Source organism: Triticum aestivum, chromosome 5D, assembly GCF_018294505.1.
Source record: "Triticum aestivum cultivar Chinese Spring chromosome 5D, IWGSC CS RefSeq v2.1, whole genome shotgun sequence".
NCBI lineage: Eukaryota > Viridiplantae > Streptophyta > Magnoliopsida > Poales > Poaceae > Triticum > Triticum aestivum.
In genome coordinates, this window is record NC_057808.1 from 69,650,760 (window position 1) to 69,673,071 (window position 22,312).

The 22,312-nt window shown below is 45.1% G+C and overlaps 2 protein-coding genes across 13 annotated transcripts; both read right to left on the minus strand.

Annotated features, from left to right (window-relative positions):
* Positions 1–7,237: 7,237 nt before the first annotated feature.
* Positions 7,238–8,298, minus strand: LOC123124365 (splicing factor U2af large subunit A). Its single transcript, XM_044544992.1, has 2 exons — positions 8,116–8,298; positions 7,238–7,892 (listed from the first exon to the last, which is right to left on the minus strand). Exons 1-2 carry the CDS (start codon positions 8,290–8,292, stop codon positions 7,371–7,373), a joined length of 699 nt encoding a protein of 232 aa, XP_044400927.1. The 5' UTR covers positions 8,293–8,298; the 3' UTR covers positions 7,238–7,370.
* A 566-nt stretch (positions 8,299–8,864) lies between these two features.
* On the minus strand, positions 8,865–21,942 carry LOC123119508 (uncharacterized). 12 transcript variants are annotated; one of them, XM_044539335.1, is made up of 11 exons: positions 21,371–21,938; positions 21,143–21,189; positions 20,840–20,880; positions 20,055–20,589; positions 19,794–19,949; positions 19,545–19,730; positions 19,292–19,468; positions 19,019–19,108; positions 9,950–18,845; positions 9,794–9,853; positions 8,865–9,294 (listed from the first exon to the last, which is right to left on the minus strand). In XM_044539335.1, the coding sequence occupies exons 4-7, from the start codon at positions 20,572–20,574 to the stop codon at positions 19,296–19,298; spliced, it is 1,035 nt and encodes a 344-aa protein (XP_044395270.1). In that variant the 5' UTR covers positions 20,575–20,589; positions 20,840–20,880; positions 21,143–21,189; positions 21,371–21,938; the 3' UTR covers positions 8,865–9,294; positions 9,794–9,853; positions 9,950–18,845; positions 19,019–19,108; positions 19,292–19,295. The 12 variants fall into 12 exon arrangements, 11 of the variants coding, with proteins under 11 accessions (XP_044395270.1, XP_044395271.1, XP_044395268.1 ...); XM_044539336.1 differs by lacking the exon at positions 21,143–21,189; XM_044539333.1 differs by having other exon boundaries at positions 20,055–20,880.
* Between the last annotated feature and the right edge of the window lie 370 nt (positions 21,943–22,312).

Genomic DNA, 22,312 nt, shown 5'->3' on the forward strand with positions numbered 1-22,312 from the left:
TCGTGATGAACTATAATATGCAAGGGATGACGAAAATAATTCCCGAGCTCTTCGCGATGCTGAAATCAACGAAGGTAGAAATCAAGAAAAGCATCAAGTGTTGATGGTTGACAAGACCACTAGTTTCAAGAAAAGGGCAAAGGGAAGAAGGGGAACTTCAAGAAGAACGGCAAGCAAGTTGCTACTCAAGTGAAGAAGCCCAAGTCTGTACCTAAGCCTGAGACTAAGTGCTTCTACAAAGGGACTGGTCACTAGAAGCGGAACTGCCCCAAGTATTTGGCGGATAAGAAGGATGGCAAAGTGAACAAAGGTATATTTGATATACAGATTATTGATGTGTATTTACTATTGTTCGTAGCAACCCCTCAGTATTTGATACTGGTTCAGTTGCTAAGAGTAGTAACACGAAACAGGAGTTGCAGAATAAACAGAGACTAGTTAAGGATGAAGTGACGATGTGTGTTGGAAGTGGTTCCAAGATTGATATGATCATCATCGCACGCTCCCTACACTTTCGGGATTAGTGTTGAACCTAAATAAGTGTTATTTGGTGTTTGCGTTGAGCATGAATATGATTTGATCATGTTTATTGCAATACGGTTATTCATTTAAGTTAGAGAATAATTGTTGTTCTATTTACATGAATAAAACCTTCTATGGTCATACACCCAATGAAAATGGTTTGTTGGATCTCGATCATAGTGATACACATATTCATAATATTGAAGCCAAAAGATGCAAAGTTAATAATGATAGTGCAACTCATTTGTGGCACTGCCGTTTAGGTCATATTGGTGTAAAGCGCATGAAGAAACTCCATGTTGATGGATTTTGAAATCACTTGATGCTTGCGAACCATGCCTTATGGGCAAGATGACTAAAGACTCCGTTCTCCGGAACAATGGAGCGAGCAACTGACTAATTGGAAATAATACATACTGATGTATGCAATCTGATGATTGTTGAGGCTTGCAGCGGGTATCGTTATTTTCTGACATTCACAGATGATTTGAGCAGATATGGGTATATCTACTTGATGAAACATGAGTCTGAAACGTTTGAAAAGTTCAAAAGAATTTCAGAGTGAAGTGTAAAATCATCGTAACAAGAAAATAAAGTTTCTACGATCTGATCGCAGAGACAAATATTTGAGTTATGAGTTTGGTCTTCATTTGAAACAATGTGAAATAGTTCGGCAACTCACGCCACCTGGAACACCACAGCGTAAATGATGTGTCCGAACGTCGTAATCGTACTTTACTAGATATGGTGCGATCTAGGATGTCTCTTACCGATTTACCACTATCGTTTTGGGGTTATGCATTAGAGACAGCTGCATTCATGTTAAAAGGGCACCATATAAATCTGTTGAGATGACACCGTATGAACTATGGTTTAGCAAGAAACCTAAGTTGTCGTTTCTTAAAGTTTGGGGTTGCGATGCTTATGTGAAAAAGTTTCATCCTGATAAGCTCAAACCCAAATCGGAGAAGTGCGTCTTCCTAGGATACCCAAAATTAACTGTTGGGTACACCTTCTATCACAGATCTGAAGGCAAGACTTTTGTTGCTAAATTTGAATCCTTTCTAGAGAAGGAGTTTCTCTCGAAAGAAGTGAGTGGGAGGAAAGTAGAACTTGATGAGGTAATTGTACCTGCTCCCTTATTGGAAAGTAGTTCATCACAGAAATCTGTTCCTGTGACTCCTACACCAATTAGTGAGGAAGCTAATGATGATGATCATGTAACTTCAGATCAAGTTACTACCAAACCTCATAGGTCAACCAGAGTGAGATCCGCACCAGAGTGGTACGGTAATCCTGTTCTGGAGGTCATGTTACTTGACCATGACGAACCTACAAACTATGAGGAAGCGATGATGAGCCCAGATTCCGCGAAATGGTTTAAGTCCATGAAATCTGACATGGGATCCATGTATGAGAACAAAGTGTGGACTTTGGTTGACTTTCCCAATGATCGGCAAGCCATAGAAAATAAATGGATCTTCAAGAGGAAGACGGACGCTGATAGTAGTGTTACTATCTACAAAGCTAGAATTGTCGTAAAAGGTTTTCGACAAGTTCACGGTGTTGACTACGATGAGAGTTTCTCACTCGTATCTATGCTTAAGTCTGTCCGAATCATGTTAGCAATTGCCGCATTTTATGAAATCTGGCAAATGGATAAACAAAACTGCATTTCTTAATGGATTTATAAAAGAAGAGTTGTATATGATGCAACGAGAAGGTTTTTTCAATCCTAAAGGTGCTAACAAAATATGCGAGCTCCAGCGATCCATCTATGGACTGGTGCAAGCATCTCGGAGTTGGAATATACGCTTTGATAAGTTGATCAAAGCATATAGTTTTATACAGATTTGCGGTGAAGCTTGTATTTACAAGAAAGTGAGTGGGAGCACTACAGCATTTTTGATAAGTATATGTGAATGACATATTGTTGATCAGAAATAATGTAGAATTATTCTGCAAAGCATAAAGGAGTGTTTGAAAGGAGTTTTTCAAAGAAAGACCTCGGTGAAGCTGCTTACATATTGAGCATCAAGATCTATAGAGATAGATCAAGACGCTTGATAAGTTTTTTCAATGAGTACATACCTTGACAAGATTTTGAAGTAGTTTAAAATGGAACCGTCAAAGAAAGAATTCTTGCCTGTGTTACAAGGTGTGAAATTGAGTAAGACTCCAAGCCCGACCTCGGCAGAAGATAGAAAGAGAATGAAAGGCATTCCCTATGCCTCAGCCATAGGTTCTATAAAGTATGCCATGCTGTGTACCAGATCTATTGTATACCCTACACTGAGTTTGGCAAGGGAGTACAATAGTGATCTAGGAGTAGATCACTAAACAGCGGTCAAAATTATCCTTAGTGGAATAAGGATATGTTTCTCGATTATGGAGGTGACAAAAAGGTTCGTCGTAAAGGGTTACGTCGATGCAAATTTTGACACTGATCCAGATGACTCTAAGTCTCAATCTGGATACATATTGAAAGTGGGAGCAATTAGCTCTGTGCAGAGCATTGTTGACATAGAAATTTGCAAAATACATACGGATCTGAATGTGGGAGACCCGTTGACTAAACTTCTCTCACAAGCAAAACATGATCACACCTTAGTACTTTTTGGGTGTTAATCACATAGCGATGTGAACTAGATTATTGACTCTAGTAAACCCTTTGAGTGTTGGTCACATGACGATGTGAACTATGGGTGTTAATCACATGGTGATGTGAACTATTTGTATTAAATCACATGGTGATGTGAACTAGATTATTGACTCTAGTACAAGTGGGAGACTGAAGGAAATATGCCCTAGAGGCAATAATAAAGTTATTATTTGTTTCCTTATATCATGATAAATATTTATTATTCATGCTAGAATTGTATTAACCGGAAATATGATACATGTGTGAATACATAGACAAAACAGAGGGTCACTAGTATGCCTCTACTTGACTAGCTCGTTGATCAAAGATGGTTATGTTTCCTAGCCATTGACATGAGTTGTCATTTGATTAACGGGATCACATCATTAGGAGAATGATGTGACTGACTTGACCCATTCCGTTAGCTTAGCACACGATCGTTTAGTATTCTGCTATTGCTTTCTTCATGACTTATACATGTTCCTATGACTATGAGATTATGCAACTCCCGTTTACCGGAGGAACACTTTGTGTGCTACCAAACGTCACAACGTAACTGTGTGATTATAAAGGTGCTCTACAGGTGTCTCCGAAGGTACTTGTTGGGTTGGCGTATTTCGAGATTAGGATTTGTCACTCCGATTGTCGGAGAGGTATCTCTGGGCCCACTCAGTAATGCACATCACTATAAGCCTTGCAAGCATTGTAACTAATGAGTTAGTTGCGGGATGATGCATTACGGAATGAGTAGAGAGACTTGCCGGTAACGAGATTGAACTAGGTATTGAGATACCGACGATCGAATCTCGGGCAAGTAACATATCGATGACAAAGGGAACAACGTATGTTGTTATGCGGTTTGACCGATAAAGATCTTCGTAGAATATGTAGGAGCCAATATGAGCATCCAGGTTCCGCTATTGGTTATTGACCGGAGACGTGTCTCGGTCATGTCTACATTGTTCTCGAACCCGTAGGGTCCGCACGCTTAAAGTTCGATGACGATTATATTATGAGTTTATGTGTTTTGATGTACCGAAAGGTAGTTCGGAGTCCCGGATGAGATCGGGGACATGACGAGGAGTCTTGAAATGGTCGAGACGTAAAGATCGATATATTGGACGACTATATTCGGACATCGGAAAGGTTCCGAGTGATTCGGGTATTTTTCGGAGTACCGAAGAGTTACGGGAATTCGCCGGGGAGTATATGGGCCTTATTGGGCTTTAGGGGAAAGAGAGAGGAGAGGCTGGGCTCCCTCCCAAGGCATAGTCCGAATTGGACTAGGGGGAGGGGCTGCGCCCCCTCCTTCCTTCTCTTCTCTCTCCCCTTTCCTTTACTCCTACTCCTACTACTTGGAAGGGGGGGAATCCTACTCCCGGCGGGAGTAGGACTCCTCCTAGGGCGCGCCATAGAGAGGGTCGGCCCTCCCCCTCCTCCACTCCTTTATATACGGGGAGGGGGGCACCCCTTGGAGACACAACAATTGATCCCTTGGATCTCTTAGCCGTGTGCGGTGCCCCCCTCCACCATAATCCACCTCGATAATGTCGTAGCGGTGCTTAGGCGAAGCTCTGCGTCGGTAGAACATCAACATCGTCACCACGCCGTTGTGCTGACGAAACTCTCCCTCAACACTCGGCTGGATCGGAGTTCGAGGGACGTCATCGAGCTGGACGTGTGCTGAACTCGGAGGTGCCGTGCGTTCGGTACTTGGATCGGTCGGATCGTGAAGACGTACGACTACATCAACCGCGTTGTCATAACGCTTCCACTTTCGGTCTACGAGGTTACGTGGACACACTCTCCCCTCTCATTGCTATGCATCACCATGATCTTGCGTGTGCGTAGGAAAATTTTGAAATTACTACGTTCCCCAACAGCAGGAGGGGGAGAAGCAGATGAAAATAAAACCTACTCACATGGGCGCACCCTCTTCCTCCCCCTCCGGCCGACAACATCGGCGGAGAAGGGAGGAATAAGGGCGGCCAGAGTCCATGGCATGTGACCGAATTCACTCGTAGTCTACGTCAATGAGAGAGGGGAAGATTCTCATTGGTGGACACTACATGAAATTACAAAACCCTTCTTTTTTGCAGGTTCAATAGTAGTTTATTTCATAATAATAGATTTACAATCTAGAGGCAAGAGCTCCTCAATACACGGGGGACCACTTTCGACCCACACTATTGTGGCCCGCTCTGAACGACTACACCTTGCCAGACATTCTGCAATTCTGTTTTGAGTTCCATTTAGCTTATGTGGAATGAACTCTCTACCGATCATTAAAGACTTAATCTCAGCAACTAAATGACCATAAGCCGAACGATCCAAACTTGGCTCAGAGAGACAGGAGAGGGCAGTCGAAGAGTCAGACTGCACCAGAACAAATCCTTTCTTGCTTCGATGGTCTAATAATGTAGAGCATGCAATTAATTTGCTATCAAACTACAACTCTATTTAGAGTTCGGTACTTCGGATGATTACTTTTGCCGTACACAGTTCTAAACATAATTCTTGATCCATGGCATGATCTTTTTATGTCAAATATCTTTTAGTGTTATGTCCATGATGACATGCTTAATAAACATGTAAAGTAAACAAAAGTGATCAGCAAAAGCTATGACTTCAAAAGTTATAGTTTGAGTGTTCCCACCTCAACTTGTTACTCACTCTTGTGCTAAAGTTATACCAAAATTTAATTTTCAATGGCTAAGGCGGGCTAAAATATTCTAGGATATAGAATTGGGAAATTTGAACTAGACAACAAATAGCACTAGTGCTATCGAATAGCCATAATCAACAGAAACTAACAAGTAAAGAAGAACTTAACCTAATTCATACATCTAATAGCATTTTTTACAAAAATGCTGAGGGCCATATATTAGATAAAACGAGCCCTTATAAGAAGCTCCTTATAGAAATAAGAAATTAAAAGCAAGTCCTTGAAGAAAGAAACACCATCTTCCTTCTGCATCCACTGGCGGCGCGCCATGAGCAAAGCTCGTTGCCACCTCTAGGTCTCCATCTGAGCAGAGCAACTTTATGTAAAGCCAGGAGCTTGGAGAAGTAGTGGCCGGGAAATCGTTGATTTAGACTAGAAGACACCGATACATCTGGAAAGATCGCCATCCCGAAAAAGCCAACGCTAAGGACCAGAAGATAATCCCAACTCCGACAAGATAGAGGAGGGGTATAGAAACCATGCAAGTTCCCCACTGCAACCCCATCTTGCCGAGCCTTCATTGGAACCCGAGTAAAATGAGACGCTACAATATCACCCCTACCGTCGATCACCTACACAAAACAAAGACATAAATGAGATCCAATATCTGCCCCTAGTTGAAACTCCGCACGCCCTTCGCAAATGCCGAACAACATCGCCGGAACGTGGATAGGACGGGGATAATTTATTCCTAGCCATTGATGACACTATCGTCTCACCACCAGCAAGATACATGAACTTGATCCTAACTGAAGTTAGGGTGACTGAAGACTACAAAGACAACCCAACTGCCCCCCCCCCCCCCCCCCGACGCCGAAGGTACCTGGAGGCGAGGGGAAGCGGCGGCTGTTAGAGGAACCCTAGTAGCATGTTTTTCAAAGAGGCCATTCACAGTATTTTCAAAACGTGCAAATTGACAAACCTGTATAACTAGAGTGCCACATCCTCTTCCTTGGATAAGATTAATCCTGGATTAAAGAGTATTTCATAGCATAGAGAAAACAAAGGAATTCTGAAAACGTTTTTGAGTTGATAGAATGTTTTTTTCCTGGGGTGCAAATGAATTGTAAGGAAATGTTCCTAAGGATTCCAATGATGTTAATCAAATGAGTAATGTTTGGAAAAAATACTAAGAATTCAAATCCTCCACAAATCATGAAATTCCTTTGAATCAGGGCACCCTTCGAGATAACATTAGTGTGACCTATCCCGGATGGAAATTCAAGTTCGGACGACGAAAAACAATATTTTACTGTAAGCAGATAATCTGCCACAAGTTTTTTCTTATTTGCACTGTTAATCTGCCAAGCTAACCTGAAAATAATCATATAGGATCATTCAATTTCTTCTTCTTCGAACTTCCTAGTTTGAATTACATATAACACATGGAACATTCATACAATGTGCTTTCAGATCAAGATCCATGCTTGCGCGCATGTCTTATAGGCACTAGAAATTAGAGATTGATTAACTACAAATACTTTATCCATCATCTTCAGGGCAGTGTACGTCATAGCCGTAGTCTCCAGCAGCAAACATGTCCTCAGGGTAGAACCCAGCAGCAATTCGCCTTCCAGCAAACCACATGCGATCCATACTCCTCCTACAATGGGACGAGCTGTCGAGGCACGCGTACTCCAGAAATGCCTTCCCGACTCCAGCAACCGCCGGATTACTGCCGGGGCTGGGCCGCGGGATCACAACCTTCACAAGGTTACCAAATGTGCGCGCTTCTTCTGTGACATCCTCCACCAGGTCTTCGAACTCGTCGTCCTCGAGGCAATCGTCCGGCGAGAGCATCTTGGTCAGGCGTACCACCTTGGTCGCTCCGGCTTCGGGAGGCACCCGAGACCGGTCTGTGGTGGTGGTGGTGGTGTTTGTTGGGTGTTGTTGATGAGCATTAGTTCTTGGACGATTTGGCCTGCAGTGAAGATGAAGTTGGAGCGGAGTACCGTCTGGTTTCCTGATGTGTTTACACTCTAAAACGACCGGAGTCCACTCATGCTGCAATTCAGCCAAAATTAAGTTAGAATGGATGTACTGTAGTGACGAAACATCGTCCAAGAGCAAATTAAGCAATTCCGTCACCCGACTTGCCGCAAGCCAATCTGAGCCGATTAGTCAATACCTGAATTGCATGCTTGTGGTGAGTTCGCAGCCGTGAGTCCGCGAGTGGACCAGAAGAGAAAAAAAGAAGTTACGAGAGGGGCGGGAGATGCATGCGAACCTGGTGGGAGTGGCCGTCGGCCGGCGGAGAGGAGTTGGCCATGCGATACGGCGGCGGCAGCGGCGGCGGAAGATTCCGTCGGTGGGATCGGAGTCGGGCCGATCGATCGTCCTTTGTGGGGTTTGGTTGGTTCCGCCTATCGTCGCTGAGGTGGAGGAGACGAGCCGGGCCGTTCATATATAAGGGCCGGCCGGGCCGTGGGGTATGACGTTTCAGATAGGAGTCGGTGTCCGAATTCAGGTAGGCGTTTTTCAGTGTCTCAAAAAAAATAAGGTAGGCGTTTTTCTAGGGGATTTTTGTTTTTATAAGAGTACTTCGGTCCCATCTTTATTTTTACCTAATAACTAGTAAGCGTGCATGTGCAAATGCACGTCTCAACTAATATCCAAGTATATGTGAGAACTATATAGATAGGGCTTGACGACAATGAGTCAGTGGATATCGGCCGAGAGTTTTATGACAGACGAAAAACTATATATTTTACATGCCTTTGGCATGCGGCGGAGGACGGGCTTGGTCTCGTCGGTTCGTGCCCATATTCATACGCTGAGTTTATTATTTTTCAGGTTTCGTACGCTGAGTTGGTATTTTGCCTAACACTTTTTTTTTCAGAAGAGTACAAATTGTGTCCAACAAAAAATACATCTAAATGAGTAAATATAGTGGCAAAATACTTTCTTAGGGGTTTGCCTAACACTTTTTTTCTGTCAAAAGGGTACAAATTGTGTCCAACAAAAAATACATCTAAATGAGTAAATGTCTGAGACTTTCATACATTCATAAGTACATTAGTGTTGAGCTTACAAAGAAAAAATTTTAATATTTGTGAACTCTAACACATCATTATTTCACAAAAAAATGGGGCTGGAAAAGAAATTCGAGGCTCACATTACAGAATTGTCACATAAATTTGGTCTCCACAATCCATAACTCTGACACGTCATTATCACACAGTTCAAAGTAAAAGGCTCACAATACATTAGCCTCACACGATCCAAGGCTCACAATACATTATATATATACAGGAAGTGTTGCTTCAATTGATGTTGTTCTTGGTGCATTGAGCTCAGGTCCCGCTTGGAGAAGATCCTCATATTTTCCAGCTTGGGTGATATGAAACAGAGGCACCTTTAAAGAAAATATGCCTTTGTCACCAATGCTCGAGATATAGAATCAGCACTGCAACAAGATGAAGCATCAGGTACCATATGCAACAAGTTCATGCACATGCAAATGAATTACTTGCAGGTAAATTTTAAATTCAACCAAAAGTGGTGACACACAGCAAGAAGACTTCAACAGAACTATTATGGCTTTTAGTGGAAATCCCACCTTTTTTCTTCAGAAAATACATACCCAAAGAACAGAAGAATTCAACAGTTTTATCGTGTGAAAGCAATCATCTATTCATCCATAAATGTTTTCTTGGAACGACCCGCCATCACAGTTGCATTCAGAGGTACATGCTAATTGATAGTCAATCAAAGCAATTCCAGAGTAGAGCTCAAACTTACAGTAAGCAGAGGTTGATGATTATAGGCTTAGTTCAAAAGTTGCATTATTCTCATAAAAATTAATACTGTAACAGGCAGGCCCGTGAGGAATAATGTCAAAAAAACTGTTAAAAATAATTTTGAGCCTAAATAGTACATGAACATATGCCCAAAATGTAATTCACCTCTTTGCAATGGTCACAGGAGAAATCAAGCTCAGTAGTTTGCTTCTTTAACTCCAGTTCCTATGGAGAAAGCAAGTAAATGAACGTCACCCAACAAAGCATATGCCCTTGTGTTCATTCTCACTGAAAATTTAAAAGGAAAAAGTGAAATAGTACTTAGTGTCGCAGCAGGTGTCCAGAAAAGACCAATCTCCTAGATTTGTATCAGTATGTGAGGCAATAATAAGGCGGACGTGAACCTGCTCCAAATGAAAGAAAAAGTTGGACCTAATTATCATTAATAGCTGGAAAAAAATCTACTGAAACCAGTACTGTTTCAAGCATAGTATGAAGAAAATTTATATAAAGACCTTAATTAGAAAAAACAAACTGGTGTTATATTGGCATCTCTCAACTGAATAAACATTTAACAACTATATATTATTTTTCAGTTCAACTGCAAAATAACAGAATCAGGCACAATACCAACATACTCTTTTGTATCTGGGCAAGAATATTCATAATCAAGATACTCTAGTCCCTTCTTATGGTACTCCAAATGAAAGAAAAAGTTGGACCTAATTATCATTAATAGCTGGGAAAAAATCTACTCAAACCAGTACTGTTTCAAGCATAGTATGAAGAAAATTTATATAAAGACCTTAAATAGAAAAAACAAACTGGTATTATATTGGCATCCCTCAACTGAATAAACATTTAACAACTATATTATTTTTTAGTTCAACTGCAAAATAACAAAATCAGGCACAATACCAACATATTCTTTTGTATCCGGACAAGAATATTCGTAATCAAGATACTCTAGTCCCTTCTTATGGTAGCACAACTGCAGTCTTGTTTTATTTAGATCAATGTTATTACTCTTTTGTATCTGAGAGTTCTGGCCCAAATCTGCCAAATTGGGCAACGAACAAACCCAGACAACGATGCAATATTGGCTATTGGAATCGAACAAACAATCCACACAAATGTCTTGGTACATGGAGAGCATACATGTGTTATCCCTCCAAGACATCTCTGTACACAATGTTCTTGGTGCTTTTACCCGTTTGATCTATTTCTTTATTTGGCTTTGCCAGAACCCGAGTTGTCTGCCTTGAAACACCCCTTGGCAGTGCAACATAAAGCTGGCCGTGCGAGAATACAGGCTCCGGAAGGTAAATGCCAACAGTTGGGATGGTTTGCCCCTGGGCTTTGTTTATGGTTATTGCAAAACTCAGACGAATAGGGAATTGCTTCCTCTTCAACTTGAAAGGAAGTGAAATATCCTCCGAGGGTGCCATCGAGATCCTAGGGATGAACACTCTCTTTCTAGCATGTTGTCCACCAACAATCTTGGCGTCGATTGCGTTATTTTGGAAAGCTCTAATCATCAATCTCGTTCCATTGCAAAGTCCATTATTAGGATCAAGATTTTGGAGCAGAATGACACGACAATTGACTTTAACTTTTAAAATATGGGGAGGCAAGCCATTCAGAGTGAGGTTGTTCAGATAGTCAATTGGGTAGTTATTGCGTGTATCATCATCGATGGAATCAAAGCTATAGTATACCTTTTCTTGGCCGGGAAATCTGTCAATCGTCTTTGCATTTAGGTCGTCCACGTGCTCATTCTTGGTAGAAAGAATAACACGTGTGCTCATGTAGGCACCGGATGATGCGTTCTCATGAAGAGACGGGAACACGTGTTCAATAAGCTTCATGACTGGTGCGTCACCAGGTGTGTAACCTATCACAATTTCATCAGGAAGATGCACATAATCATCACCGATCGTCTCCTCTGTTCCATTGCCAATTCTCAAGAGGTATTTGGAGAACCACGGGTCAATCTGTGCTCTCATATTACGCTTGAGGCGTATTTGTCTAATTTTCTCTCATAGATATGATCTTTGCAGCGTGCCATCAGTGATCTGTGCTCTTATCCCACGCGGGACCACGGGAAGGACCTGCCTAAAATCCCCTCCAAACACCACAACCTTTCCCCCAAATGGCATAACACATCCCATGATATCCTGTAGTGACCTATCCAACGCCTCAACTGCTTGACGCTTCGTCATGGCAACCTCATCCCAGATAATCAGAGATGCTCTCCGAAGCAACTCTACAGTACCACTCTGCTTGGTGAAGCTGCAGGTGCTATTATCCATGAGCTTGATCGGAATTTTGAACCTGGAGTGGGTGGTACGTCCACCTGGCATGATTGATGTGGCTATTCCGGATGTCGCAGTTGCAATAGCTATTTTCCCCAATGAACGCACTTTAGCAAGAAGCGCCTTGTAGAGATAAGTCTTCCCCGTGCCACCAGGACCATCAACAAACAAAACATGTTTCCTGTTGTTCACCACGTGATCCAAGATTTCCTCAAACCCAGCTCTCTGCTCAATGTTCAGGGATGTATACAGATCTAGATGCTCTTGATCCACACCGACTGACAACTCCTCTCGAACCTCCCTTAGGAGGTCGCCGGAACCATCACCGGTCTCAACCAGCTCCGGGAGGCCATAGCTTTTAATATCTTTGCCCATTGAATGCACCAAATCCCGGATGTCTCTAAGGACCATCTGTTCCAGCACAGCCTGGTTGGACTGGGTACGACGGTAATCCTCAGACATTGACTCTAGATGCTTCTCCCACAATGCACGGATGTTGGTCGCCTCGCAGAATACAAGAATAGTTGCAAAAAGCCTTCTTAGAGCATAGGGCATCTGGAAAGTAGCAGACTCAGTCAAGCAATCGTCAAGAGATTTGTCAGTCTCTATTAGGCCCATGAGCTCACACGCTTCCCTGAAGGTCGAGCAAAGCCTTCCATTTACAGTTCTCAAATCCTCATATGAAGTGGCACCTCTTCTATGATTCAGAAGCACTCTCAGGAAGTACCTCTCACCATCAGCAGGGTGTGCATAAACAATCCTTCCAACTTGTCCCCGGCCCCTCTGGCTTCTTTTCTGCCACTTTTTCTTACCCTTAATCCATCGAAAGAATTCTAGGAACTCTTTATACAAGAAGTTTCATGCATAAGGGTCCACCTCATTCATCCTAAAGTATTCTGTGAGCATGGTTTAAGAAGAGGACGGTCGGTTCATGACATCCTCTAGGTTATCAGCACCGCTGATTGCAACAGTATGCATGCTGGGCAAATGCAGCTGTAGTTGCAACACAGCAGGAGAGACACCAAACATACGGAAAGCACATACCCTGTACATAGACTCTACTGGTGTTACAAACCTTGCATCCCTGTATTGCCGAATCTCATTTATCACACCACCATCAGTTGCCGCCGGGTCAACTGAGAAGGAAGCACGATCATGCCCCTTGTATATGTACTTGTACAAATATTTGACTGCCTTTATGCTTGAGCAAGCTTCAACATTAATGTGACAATTATATCTCATAAGCAATCCGGGGTTGTACGGGACAACCCATCTGTTGTCCAACACTGCATTCCTAACTTTGACTTGGCGGCCATCATCCCTTCTTCTATATATAGGGTATGGGTCCTTTCCTTGTTGTGTTGCAGGGCAAAACTGTCGAAGGTAACGAAAACGACAATTTCCATCTATCATGCAAGGACAATTCTTCTGGAGAGTACCACATGGGTCGTGGAGCATATGCTTGATAACCAGTCCATGCAACACAGGGTACTTCTCACAGCTAGGGATCTCTACCGAGATTACCCTATCATAGGCGTCTGGATTTGTTAGCTTACTATCTGAGGCCATGATCAGCAGGAAGTGCTCATGTGGCAGACCCCTTTTTTGGAACTCGGTAACATGAGCATACGCCGCAATCGGACCAAAGTACTTCTTTTTTATCAAGATCTTTCAGACTCCACATCTTGGCCCTGTATACTCTGGCCACCAGGTCAGGACGGTCTTGTGGTGTTTGTCCGAGTGCAAGTCTGGAAGTTATCTCCTCCCAGTAAGGGTTGCAAGTCATAGTGATTAAGTAATCAGGCTTTCCGTATCTCTGGACGACGGCCATCGCATCAAGGAATCTTTGCTGCATGTCTCGATCACCTCCCGGAAAAGTCCGAGGGAGCACGATTCTTTTTCCAATCTGAGCAGCACGCGTCTCTCCAGAAGCAATGGTGTCAACAACACCCTATGAAACAAATGAATTAGGCTCATAATTGGTTCTTGCTTTTAGAATACAAGCATGATGATAATCAACAAGACTACACATTAGGCTCATATTTGGTTAATGCTTAATTCTAGTTATCTAGTAACATACCAGTGTCTGACAAGTTGTCATAGTATGTTGATGAGACTAGGGAGATTTAAGTTACCTGGTATAGCTCAACACGTATGAGTTTTTGGTTCTGAGGCTTTGAGTAGAAATCAAGCCTCATAGTCTCCATTTTGATGTACATGTCAACAAGCCACTGTTGGAGAAGACGCCCCCCAAACAATAGGATGTTAAAAATTCCTTTCCTGATCTGCAACTTGAAACAGTAATACTCCCTCGCACTGACATATTTTCTAGACTCAGTGGCTTCATCCTCATCTTGTTCTTCATTGTCATCTACAAGATGGTTGCGACGACGAGTTATGAATAATGCCACTACTAAAGATCGGAGGAATTCATGGATGGGACCAATTGTTATGACACCTTTACCTGCTTCTCGTTCATCGTCCTGGTTGTCGTCTTCATCATCATTGTCTGCCTGAGTGGGAGTTGGTCCCTCATATGGCAGCCAACGGTTCCTTCCTGTCTCCCCAGCCGGGTAAAATAATGGGTACGCTAAAGGATCATAGCATCCATAGTAGGCTCTGATGTACAAAGGACGGTCCCCTTTTGCATGCACTACAACACTTCTATCAAAAGTGTGTTGCAGGTCACTACCTTCAACCCACATTGCAGCCACCTGAGAAGTTGTAGGGGCATTGTACCTCCGCTGGTCCAATTTTATATTTGTGTTCAATGTAATCTTATATTCCGCTAGGTCTGGAACTGAACCAAGGCTCTTAAATGTCTCGACATACGGGTTGTTCTCCAATATACGAAGAATCTTCCGTATGAGATTGATATCAAGATCTGGAGAGCGCTTGACCCTATGTTCCAAGGCTTCATCTATATCATAAATGTACAGCTGCAAATGCCTGGGCCCGTGATCACCCGGTACAAGGTGGTCTAGACGGTGGTACAACTGACCATGAGCACGAAATGTGTATATACCGGTTCTTGTCGCGGTGTTGACCCGCTGGTCAAGGGTAACACCAAGACTTGTGAAGGAGAAGTGGGAGTTGAAATATCGAATGTGTTGTCTAAAGTATTTTGCATCCTCATCTACCTGATTTGAAAACAATTGTTGTAGCTCTTGAGGAACCTCTGGGGTACATACCTTGACTTTACCTTTTCTGCAACAAAAGGCTGGGCTTTCATACTGGAACCTAATTGCTCCACAATGGACACAGTCTTTTACTGGCTTCAAAACATGATGCTTAGTCGATAGATTCTTGTAGACATGGTCATAAGGATCATCAGACTCAAAAGCATGTGAAACATTAGGTGTCAATCTGTATGATTGTTTGACACGAGAAAAATCTTATAAGCTCTCCGTGAGAAGGGAAGAGAAGGAGTGTGGATTTCTCTCATGCGCCGGGGGAAAGAATATGCGGGCGTGCCAGTGTACCGTAGTACACAAAGAAAAGGGGTACGGGAAACAAGTATTTCATTAATCTCATCGGATAAACAAAATTACAAGATCCCATAAAAAATGAATGCGCTTCGTGGCCTACTAGCGCGGCCAGCCTGACTATGGCGATGTGCGGTCTCCTGGTTCCCGGGGCCTCGGAAAGCTCCCGGTTAATTACTCCCGCGGGTTATTCCGCGAGATACCTCCGATTAAGCCGTGTGGTCGTCTTCGCTTCGCGTTCTCCATGCATGATGATGGTGTGTGTGTGGTGTGGGTGGCGGCAAAGCCCGTGTCCTCGTCGGTACACGTGCCGCTCAAAACATGGCTTTGTGCTGGCCACGTTCGCCCTCGCCGTCGCGCCTCGTCGGTCTTAACAGCGTTGATGTAGTCGGTGTTGAAGTTGCATGGGTCCTGCTCTGCTCGGACTTCTTGACGATGTAGCGGTTTCGTCGGGGTACGCAAGGGGTTCGCCTTGCGGGAGTATTCTTATGGAGACCGGCGTCGGTGTAAAACCAACGCTCGCTCATATCGGCAATGCCGGTGTGGTTGGCACCTCGTCTCGGCTGGACTCTGAGTTTACGGCAGTCCGCCAAGACAAGGGTGCCACCTCACGGGGCCACAATAAGATGCTGGTGAAGTTGCATCGCGTTCCCGCCATCGCGCGTCACGTTCACTGCCTCCGAAACATGGACAACGCCATGTGGTGGTGCCTCGTCTCGACTAGATGCCGAGTTTACGATGGTCTGCCAAGACAAGGGCAGCGCCTCACTGGGCCGGGGTAAGATCTTGGTGAAGTTGCATCGCCTTCCCACCGTCGCGCCTCATCATCTTGGGCTCCGGGTTGCGAATAGCATCATGCGGCAGTCTTCTCCTCCGGGTCACGGACAGCACCGTGTAGCGCCATCTTCTTCTCTGTGTTGTGAGCTTCATGTTGCGGGCAGCACGGGGGTGTGCGTCGTCTTTGTGGCTCCGAGTCGCGGGCTCCATCTTGATGACGTAGACATCGGTGGCGTCATCCCGCGAGCTCCACGCGTCCATCCTCCGCGACACCAGCTTGATGATGTTGATGATGGACGTCGTGCTGGTGAGTTCCGTGTCGCTATCCACCATGGCACGACGGCGGCATCCTCGCGAGCTCCACGCCTCCATTCTCCATGGCACCAGCTTGATGAAGAAGTTGACGGGCATCGTCCTTGCGAGCTCCGTGTCGTCATCCTTCGTGACACGCGGCGGCATCCCCGCGAGCTCCATGCCTCCGGGCTCCAGCTTGATAATGTTAGCGATGGACGTCATCTTGGTGAGCTCCGGGCCACCATCCACCGTGGCACGGCGGCGGCATCCTCGCGAGCTCCACCGCCTTCGTCCTCCATGGCGCCAGCTTGATGAAGAAGGCGGGCGTCATCCTAGCGAGCTCCGTCCATCCACCGCGGCACGGCGACGCGCCGGCTTGGTGAAGAAGACGATGGGCATCCTCCTAGCAAGCTCCACCCATCCACTGCGGCATGCTGGCGGCATCCTTGTGAGCCTCCGTGCCTCCGGGCTCCAGCTTGACGAAGTAGACGTCGGCAGTGTCCCCAACGAGTGCCACGCCTCCGTCCTCTAGCTCCAGGATGCCGAAGTAGATCGCGGGCGTCCTCCTTGTGAGCTCTCCATCACGATCCTCCGCGGCACCGGGTTGAGGATGTTGGTGATTGGCGTCGTCTTGGCTAGCTCCGCACCGCCATCCACCACGGTAGGGCGGCGGCATCCTCGCGACCTCCACGCCTCCGTCCATCGGCTTGATGAAGAAGGTGACGGCCTCTTTGGAGTGCTCCTTGCTCTGCTGCTAGATGTGATGACGCCGGATGCATATCTCCCCTCTGCGTGCGTCGGCTGCGTGGGTTTGTTGTGCTCAGGATGTCCTTGGGTTTCCTACAAAAATAAGATGATAGCACATAGAAGAAGATTATTGTATGGTTAGATGCATCTCTTTCACCGCACGTATTTCCACAGCCGGCGCGTACGCACGTCCGCCGTTCATCTGATATTCACGACGCTGCCACCACGGGCGCGTCTCGTCCTTGATGCTGCTGCCACGGGCGAGTTTCTCCTCCTTGTGTGCACCTCATCTCCGCCGGCTGCCTCCTCTCTCTCGTCCGCTCTGCTGCGTACCTCCTCCTCCTCTAGTTCGTGGTAGCTGCCTTCTCAACGTTGGGCTGGATACAATCTTACCAGGAGTAACCTGTAAGAGACAAGAATAGAAAGAAAGAGTGCAGCGGTCACGGCCACCATGCGTCCGCTGCCCTTCGTCGTCAGCGTGTTGCAGCTGCCGCATCACTATTGTGCTTCCTCGACGCTGGGCGCACGCGCCGCCGCCATGAGCGTGTCTTGTCCTCGATGTTGGGTGCGTCTCCTCGTCGACGCCGCCGCAACCACGGACGCGTTTCTTCTACGTGCGATATTTGTTTGTGCGTGCGTGAGTTCTCGCCTGGGACGTGTCTCCTTGTTGCGTAGGCTGGCTGGCTTTATATAGTCAGCCGACGGAGTTGGATGGATGGTATGCGGAGCACGTCCGGTCACGGATCTTCTTTTGATTCTTCTTGACGCCCAAGTCTGCATGCAGAAAAGGAAATAAATAGACACGTACCTTGTTATTTGACGCCTATTCCTTTTTATGTGATTCCCGTGGGTCGGCTGTACTTATTTCCAAATTCTCATTCCTAGCTTACCTTGCCCACACACGTGCATGTTACCTGTTTAAATCAAATTAAATAGGAAAAAAATACGTGCATGCAAGGTTAGCTAGGTATTTCAGGTATTCAGGGAAGTATACATGCATGCCCGCCGGCCGCAAATACACAAATACTCCCTCCGTTCCTAAATATAAGTCTTTTTAGACATTTTAAATAGACTACAACATACGGATGTATGTAGACATATTTTAGAGTATAGATTCACTCATTTTGCTCCGTAGGTAGTCACTTGTTGGAATCTCTAAAAAGACTTATATTTAGGAACGGAGGGAGTACGTATGTATATGTGCATGGCACCGTCCAGGACGTGTGCATGGCACCGTCCAGGACGTGTGCATGTACACAATTTGGTTGCACCTATATTTCATGCATACGTATGTGCTGAGTACGATGCGGGCATGTGCCATGCAATAGCATTTTGCCTTTGTATTATTAACCACTAGCCTTTGCACAGATAACCTGCATCAAAACTCATTAAAAATAAAATTATTTTATGCAATATTGCACAAAAAATCGTGGAACAATGATTCAAACTCATGACCTACAATAATATTGGGGTAAAAAATGTGTCATAGTCTGCATGATATAAGGGGATATGCATTCATGGTAAATATCCTGCATTCATCATCACCATCATCATCATCACCATACATTGGTTGCCCGTGTTGTGTGTCGTGCAAGCATTCTACGAAAACAATAAACATTAAATCAGCTTCATGTATGGATGTCAGCATCACTATTTCTAACATTGAAAAATGAAGGAGTGTAACGCTAAGATATGTGAAGAACCAAAATAAGGAGCTATAGCTGTAACTGATAGGATTAATGGTTAAATTATTGAGCATTATTTTCATATACCGTCCACTTCGGCAGATGGATCCATAGGCTCTAATATTCAAGCATCATCGGAGTCTTCACCATTGTTCTGGCCACCTGGATGCACACCACCTGCATGGTAGAAACAAAGTTGAACATCACATGACAGGTGAAATTGAATACTACGAGAAATAGGGTTATTTCTGGCAAAAAATAAGAGTTATTTCTGGCAAAAGTTGAAGATCAATGGTCTTTTATTGGAAATAATTAAATCAGGTATAAGGTTATATTGGCTTGATGGTTGCGCATGTATACTTGGCTAGGGGGCTGCAGATCCACATGCTGGCTCAGCAAGGTTGGACTGTTCAGACCATGGATGGCGTTTTCCCATCTTATACGCGTGTTTCCTCTGCAACACAACTTCTTTTTCTTCTGGCGTCATTCCATGATATTGTTCTCTCATGCGATGCCGTTTCTTGGCAGAAGATACCTCTGAAACCGATACATGGTTAGAATACTGCGTCTGTAATATCAAATTGAGTCAGTCAGGACTGAATCATGAGCATACCAGTCACTTGAACAGAGCGAAGTGAGTTACTTCCGGGCAGAAAACTTTCTTGCCTATGTCTCCCTTCAGATACAGACATGTCCACTACCTCATGAACATTCATCTGTTGTCGTTCATAAGTGGGATTCGTGTGCAGCCAATCAATCTGACCATCTGTCTGCATAGATGATCCACTATGAGCAGTACCTACAGAAATACAATGCATTATATGGCTTTCATATGGTGGTAGAAATTATTTGTTGAAATTACCAGGTGTTACTTGGACGCTAGTGGTTGCAGCTCGCTTTTCTAGTCGAGCGATCCGGAGCTTCTTGCAGTGCTCTGCTATCTCCTCGTCAGAGCTTCGTTTTCTGCGTCCAAGAGCTGCATCTCCAAATTGATGGTCGGTATCAGCCGAGGTTGCAGCTGCATATATATTAGGCTAGTCTGTCAATAGAGTAGGGCAGCATAGTAACATGAAGATAGTAGTCAGAATATTAAATTAGTAGTATGCAAAGATAAAGAACGAACCGGTTATGTTGCTCAAAGGGGTTCGTAGCACATCCAGCGATGAAGAAGCATGTGTTCGAGAGAATTCCTCATGTCCAATAGTAAGGACAGATGCAGCCTTGTTGTCTGCTCGGGCCATACGTCGCTTCTGGTTGTACTCCGCTCTCTTCTCATCGGACAATCGTGCATACCAATTTTTACCGCTTTTTGCTTTTTCACCGGCTTGTACGTTTGAGTTGGATATGTTGCTCAAAGGGGTTCGTAGCACATCCAGCAACGAAGGAGCATGTGGTTCAGAGACTTCCTCATGGTCAATACCAATGGCAGATGCAGCCTTTTTGTCGGCTTGGGCCATATGCCGCTTCTGGTTGTACTCTGCTCTCTTCTCATCGGACATCCGTGCATACCAATTTGTTCCACTTTTTGGTTTTTCACTCGCTTGATTCGCAGTCTCATTAGTAGGTGTATTTGTCAGATCTTTAAATGGGGAACGCTCGGCTGATTCTAACGCAGACGGACGATGATTCCTCATCAGTGACATGTGTTGGGGAACATCCTAAATCAGTAGAATGACAAAACAATGGTACATAGGGTTCTTAAGAGTAGGTATGCAGAGCTGTGATGTAATATTGAGAAGCTTAATTCTTAAATCCTAATTCAGTCCAATGACAAAACGATGCTACACAAGGATCTTAAGAGTAGGCATGCGGAGTTGTCATGTAATATTGAGAAGCTCAATTCATAAATGTTTGAGTAAATCGAACTGTCAAGTGTTTTAGTAAATCTGAAACTGTGACAAAAAGGACCTTAGATGCAGGGAATGGTGATGAGTGGGAATGGTCTGAACCTGTATAAATAAAGTAGGTGTTGTTAGGGAGGAGGCAAAAACAGAAAATATAAAATATTGTGAGTGAGATTGCATAAATATCTTAGATCAGAAAGCTCAGAAGCTTCTGGGTGGTAATTTTTGTGCCACCTGAGGAATGTTCAGAATTCTGAGAGCTTTGAAAAGGTAATTGGAGTGACAGCAAACAATTTGTGAACCATACGAAGAGCTTAAATACTCATAAATCAGATTGAGCTTAAATACTCATAAACCAGACTCTGACCCTTTTAGTGCTGAGTGTGGTATTGGCGTTGGATCATGATAATTCACCTGCGACAGTTGTTCCAGAATAATGGTGGTTAACTTTGTTCGCTGTGTGGAAGGATCATCTATGCACTAAAATAATCATAACCAGAAGGATCATGTACGCATCATATTGTCTTGTGTGGAAGGAACATAATCACAAGCATGCTGTTCAAACAATTCACAGTTCAATGTAAAGAAAACTTACTGGCTGGATAAGGTCGTTGTCGGCAGCAGAGGCGGACACCGCCACCCGGCCGCGCTCACGTTTTTCCGAGTGGCAGCAGAGGAAGGCTGGCGGGATGCTCACGCTCTCCCACCTTGTTGGGGCAGCAGAGGAGGACCGGCGGGCGGCTGCTCACGCTCGCGGCGGAGGAGAATAGGATGGGCGGGAGGAGGGCGGCGGCGGCGGGAGGAGGGCGAGGATGAGCGGGAGAGGGTGGGCGGGCGGCTAATTACGGTCGCGGCGGCTCCAGCTGTCCCGCGGCGAAGGGCTGCGGCGGCTCCCCCGGCGCGTGACGGGCGGCGGCCTCCGGCTATCCCAGGGGCGAAGGGCGCGACGGTCGGCCGCGACCTGCGGCGACTCCCGCAGCGAAGGACGGCGGCGCCCGCGGCGGCGGCTCCGGCTGTCCCGCGGCGAAAGGCGCGACAGTGGGCGGCTCCCGCAGCGAAGGAGCGACGGGCGGCAGACGGCGCGGGGAGGAGCAAGAGGGGGCGAGAGGTCGTGCGGAGGGGGGCGAGAGATCGTGCGTACAGTTTTTTCTTTTTTTTGATGGGCGTGGCTAGTTAGGGCATCTTCAATGCAAAGCGCTTAGATAGGCGCTTAGGAAAATAAAATAACTTTCATAAATTGAAAAATCATCGTTCGCTAACACAACGCTGGCCGCTAACTATAGGCGCTAGCTAACCACTGACCCAGCTGTAAAATTGGTCGTTGGACGCATGTTCTAACTCATCGGAAGGAAAAAAAGGTTAAGCGCTCGCGGCCAGAGTTTGCGTCGATGCCGGGCTTGACGCCAGGATTAGTCAGCCCAACTTCCAATCGGGGAGGATAGTAATCCTGGCGCCTACCCTTAGCGGCCCGCATTGTTGATGCTCTTAGGGCATCTCCAATGCAGGAGCGCTTAAATTCCTGGGCACGAGCGCATAC

What these genes read in the sequence shown, in the direction of transcription:
- LOC123124365 (XM_044544992.1), bottom strand. Translation starts at nt 8,292, where the DNA reads ATGAACGGCCCGGCTCGTCTCCTCCACCTCAGCGACGATAGGCGGAAC. An exon ending in CCGACGGCCACTCCCACCAG is followed by an intron (nt 7,893 to 8,115) that starts GTTCGCATGCAT and finishes GCTGAATTGCAG; the next exon opens with CATGAGTGGACTCCGGTCGT.
- LOC123119508 (XM_044539337.1), bottom strand. Translation starts at nt 20,574, where the DNA reads ATGTCACTGATGAGGAATCATCGTCCGTCTGCGTTAGAATCAGCCGAG. An exon ending in CCCTTTGAGCAACATAACCG is followed by an intron (nt 19,950 to 20,054) that starts GTTCGTTCTTTA and finishes ATATATATGCAG; the next exon opens with CTGCAACCTCGGCTGATACC. An exon ending in TCGCTCTGTTCAAGTGACTG is followed by an intron (nt 19,469 to 19,544) that starts GTATGCTCATGA and finishes TATCGGTTTCAG; the next exon opens with AGGTATCTTCTGCCAAGAAA.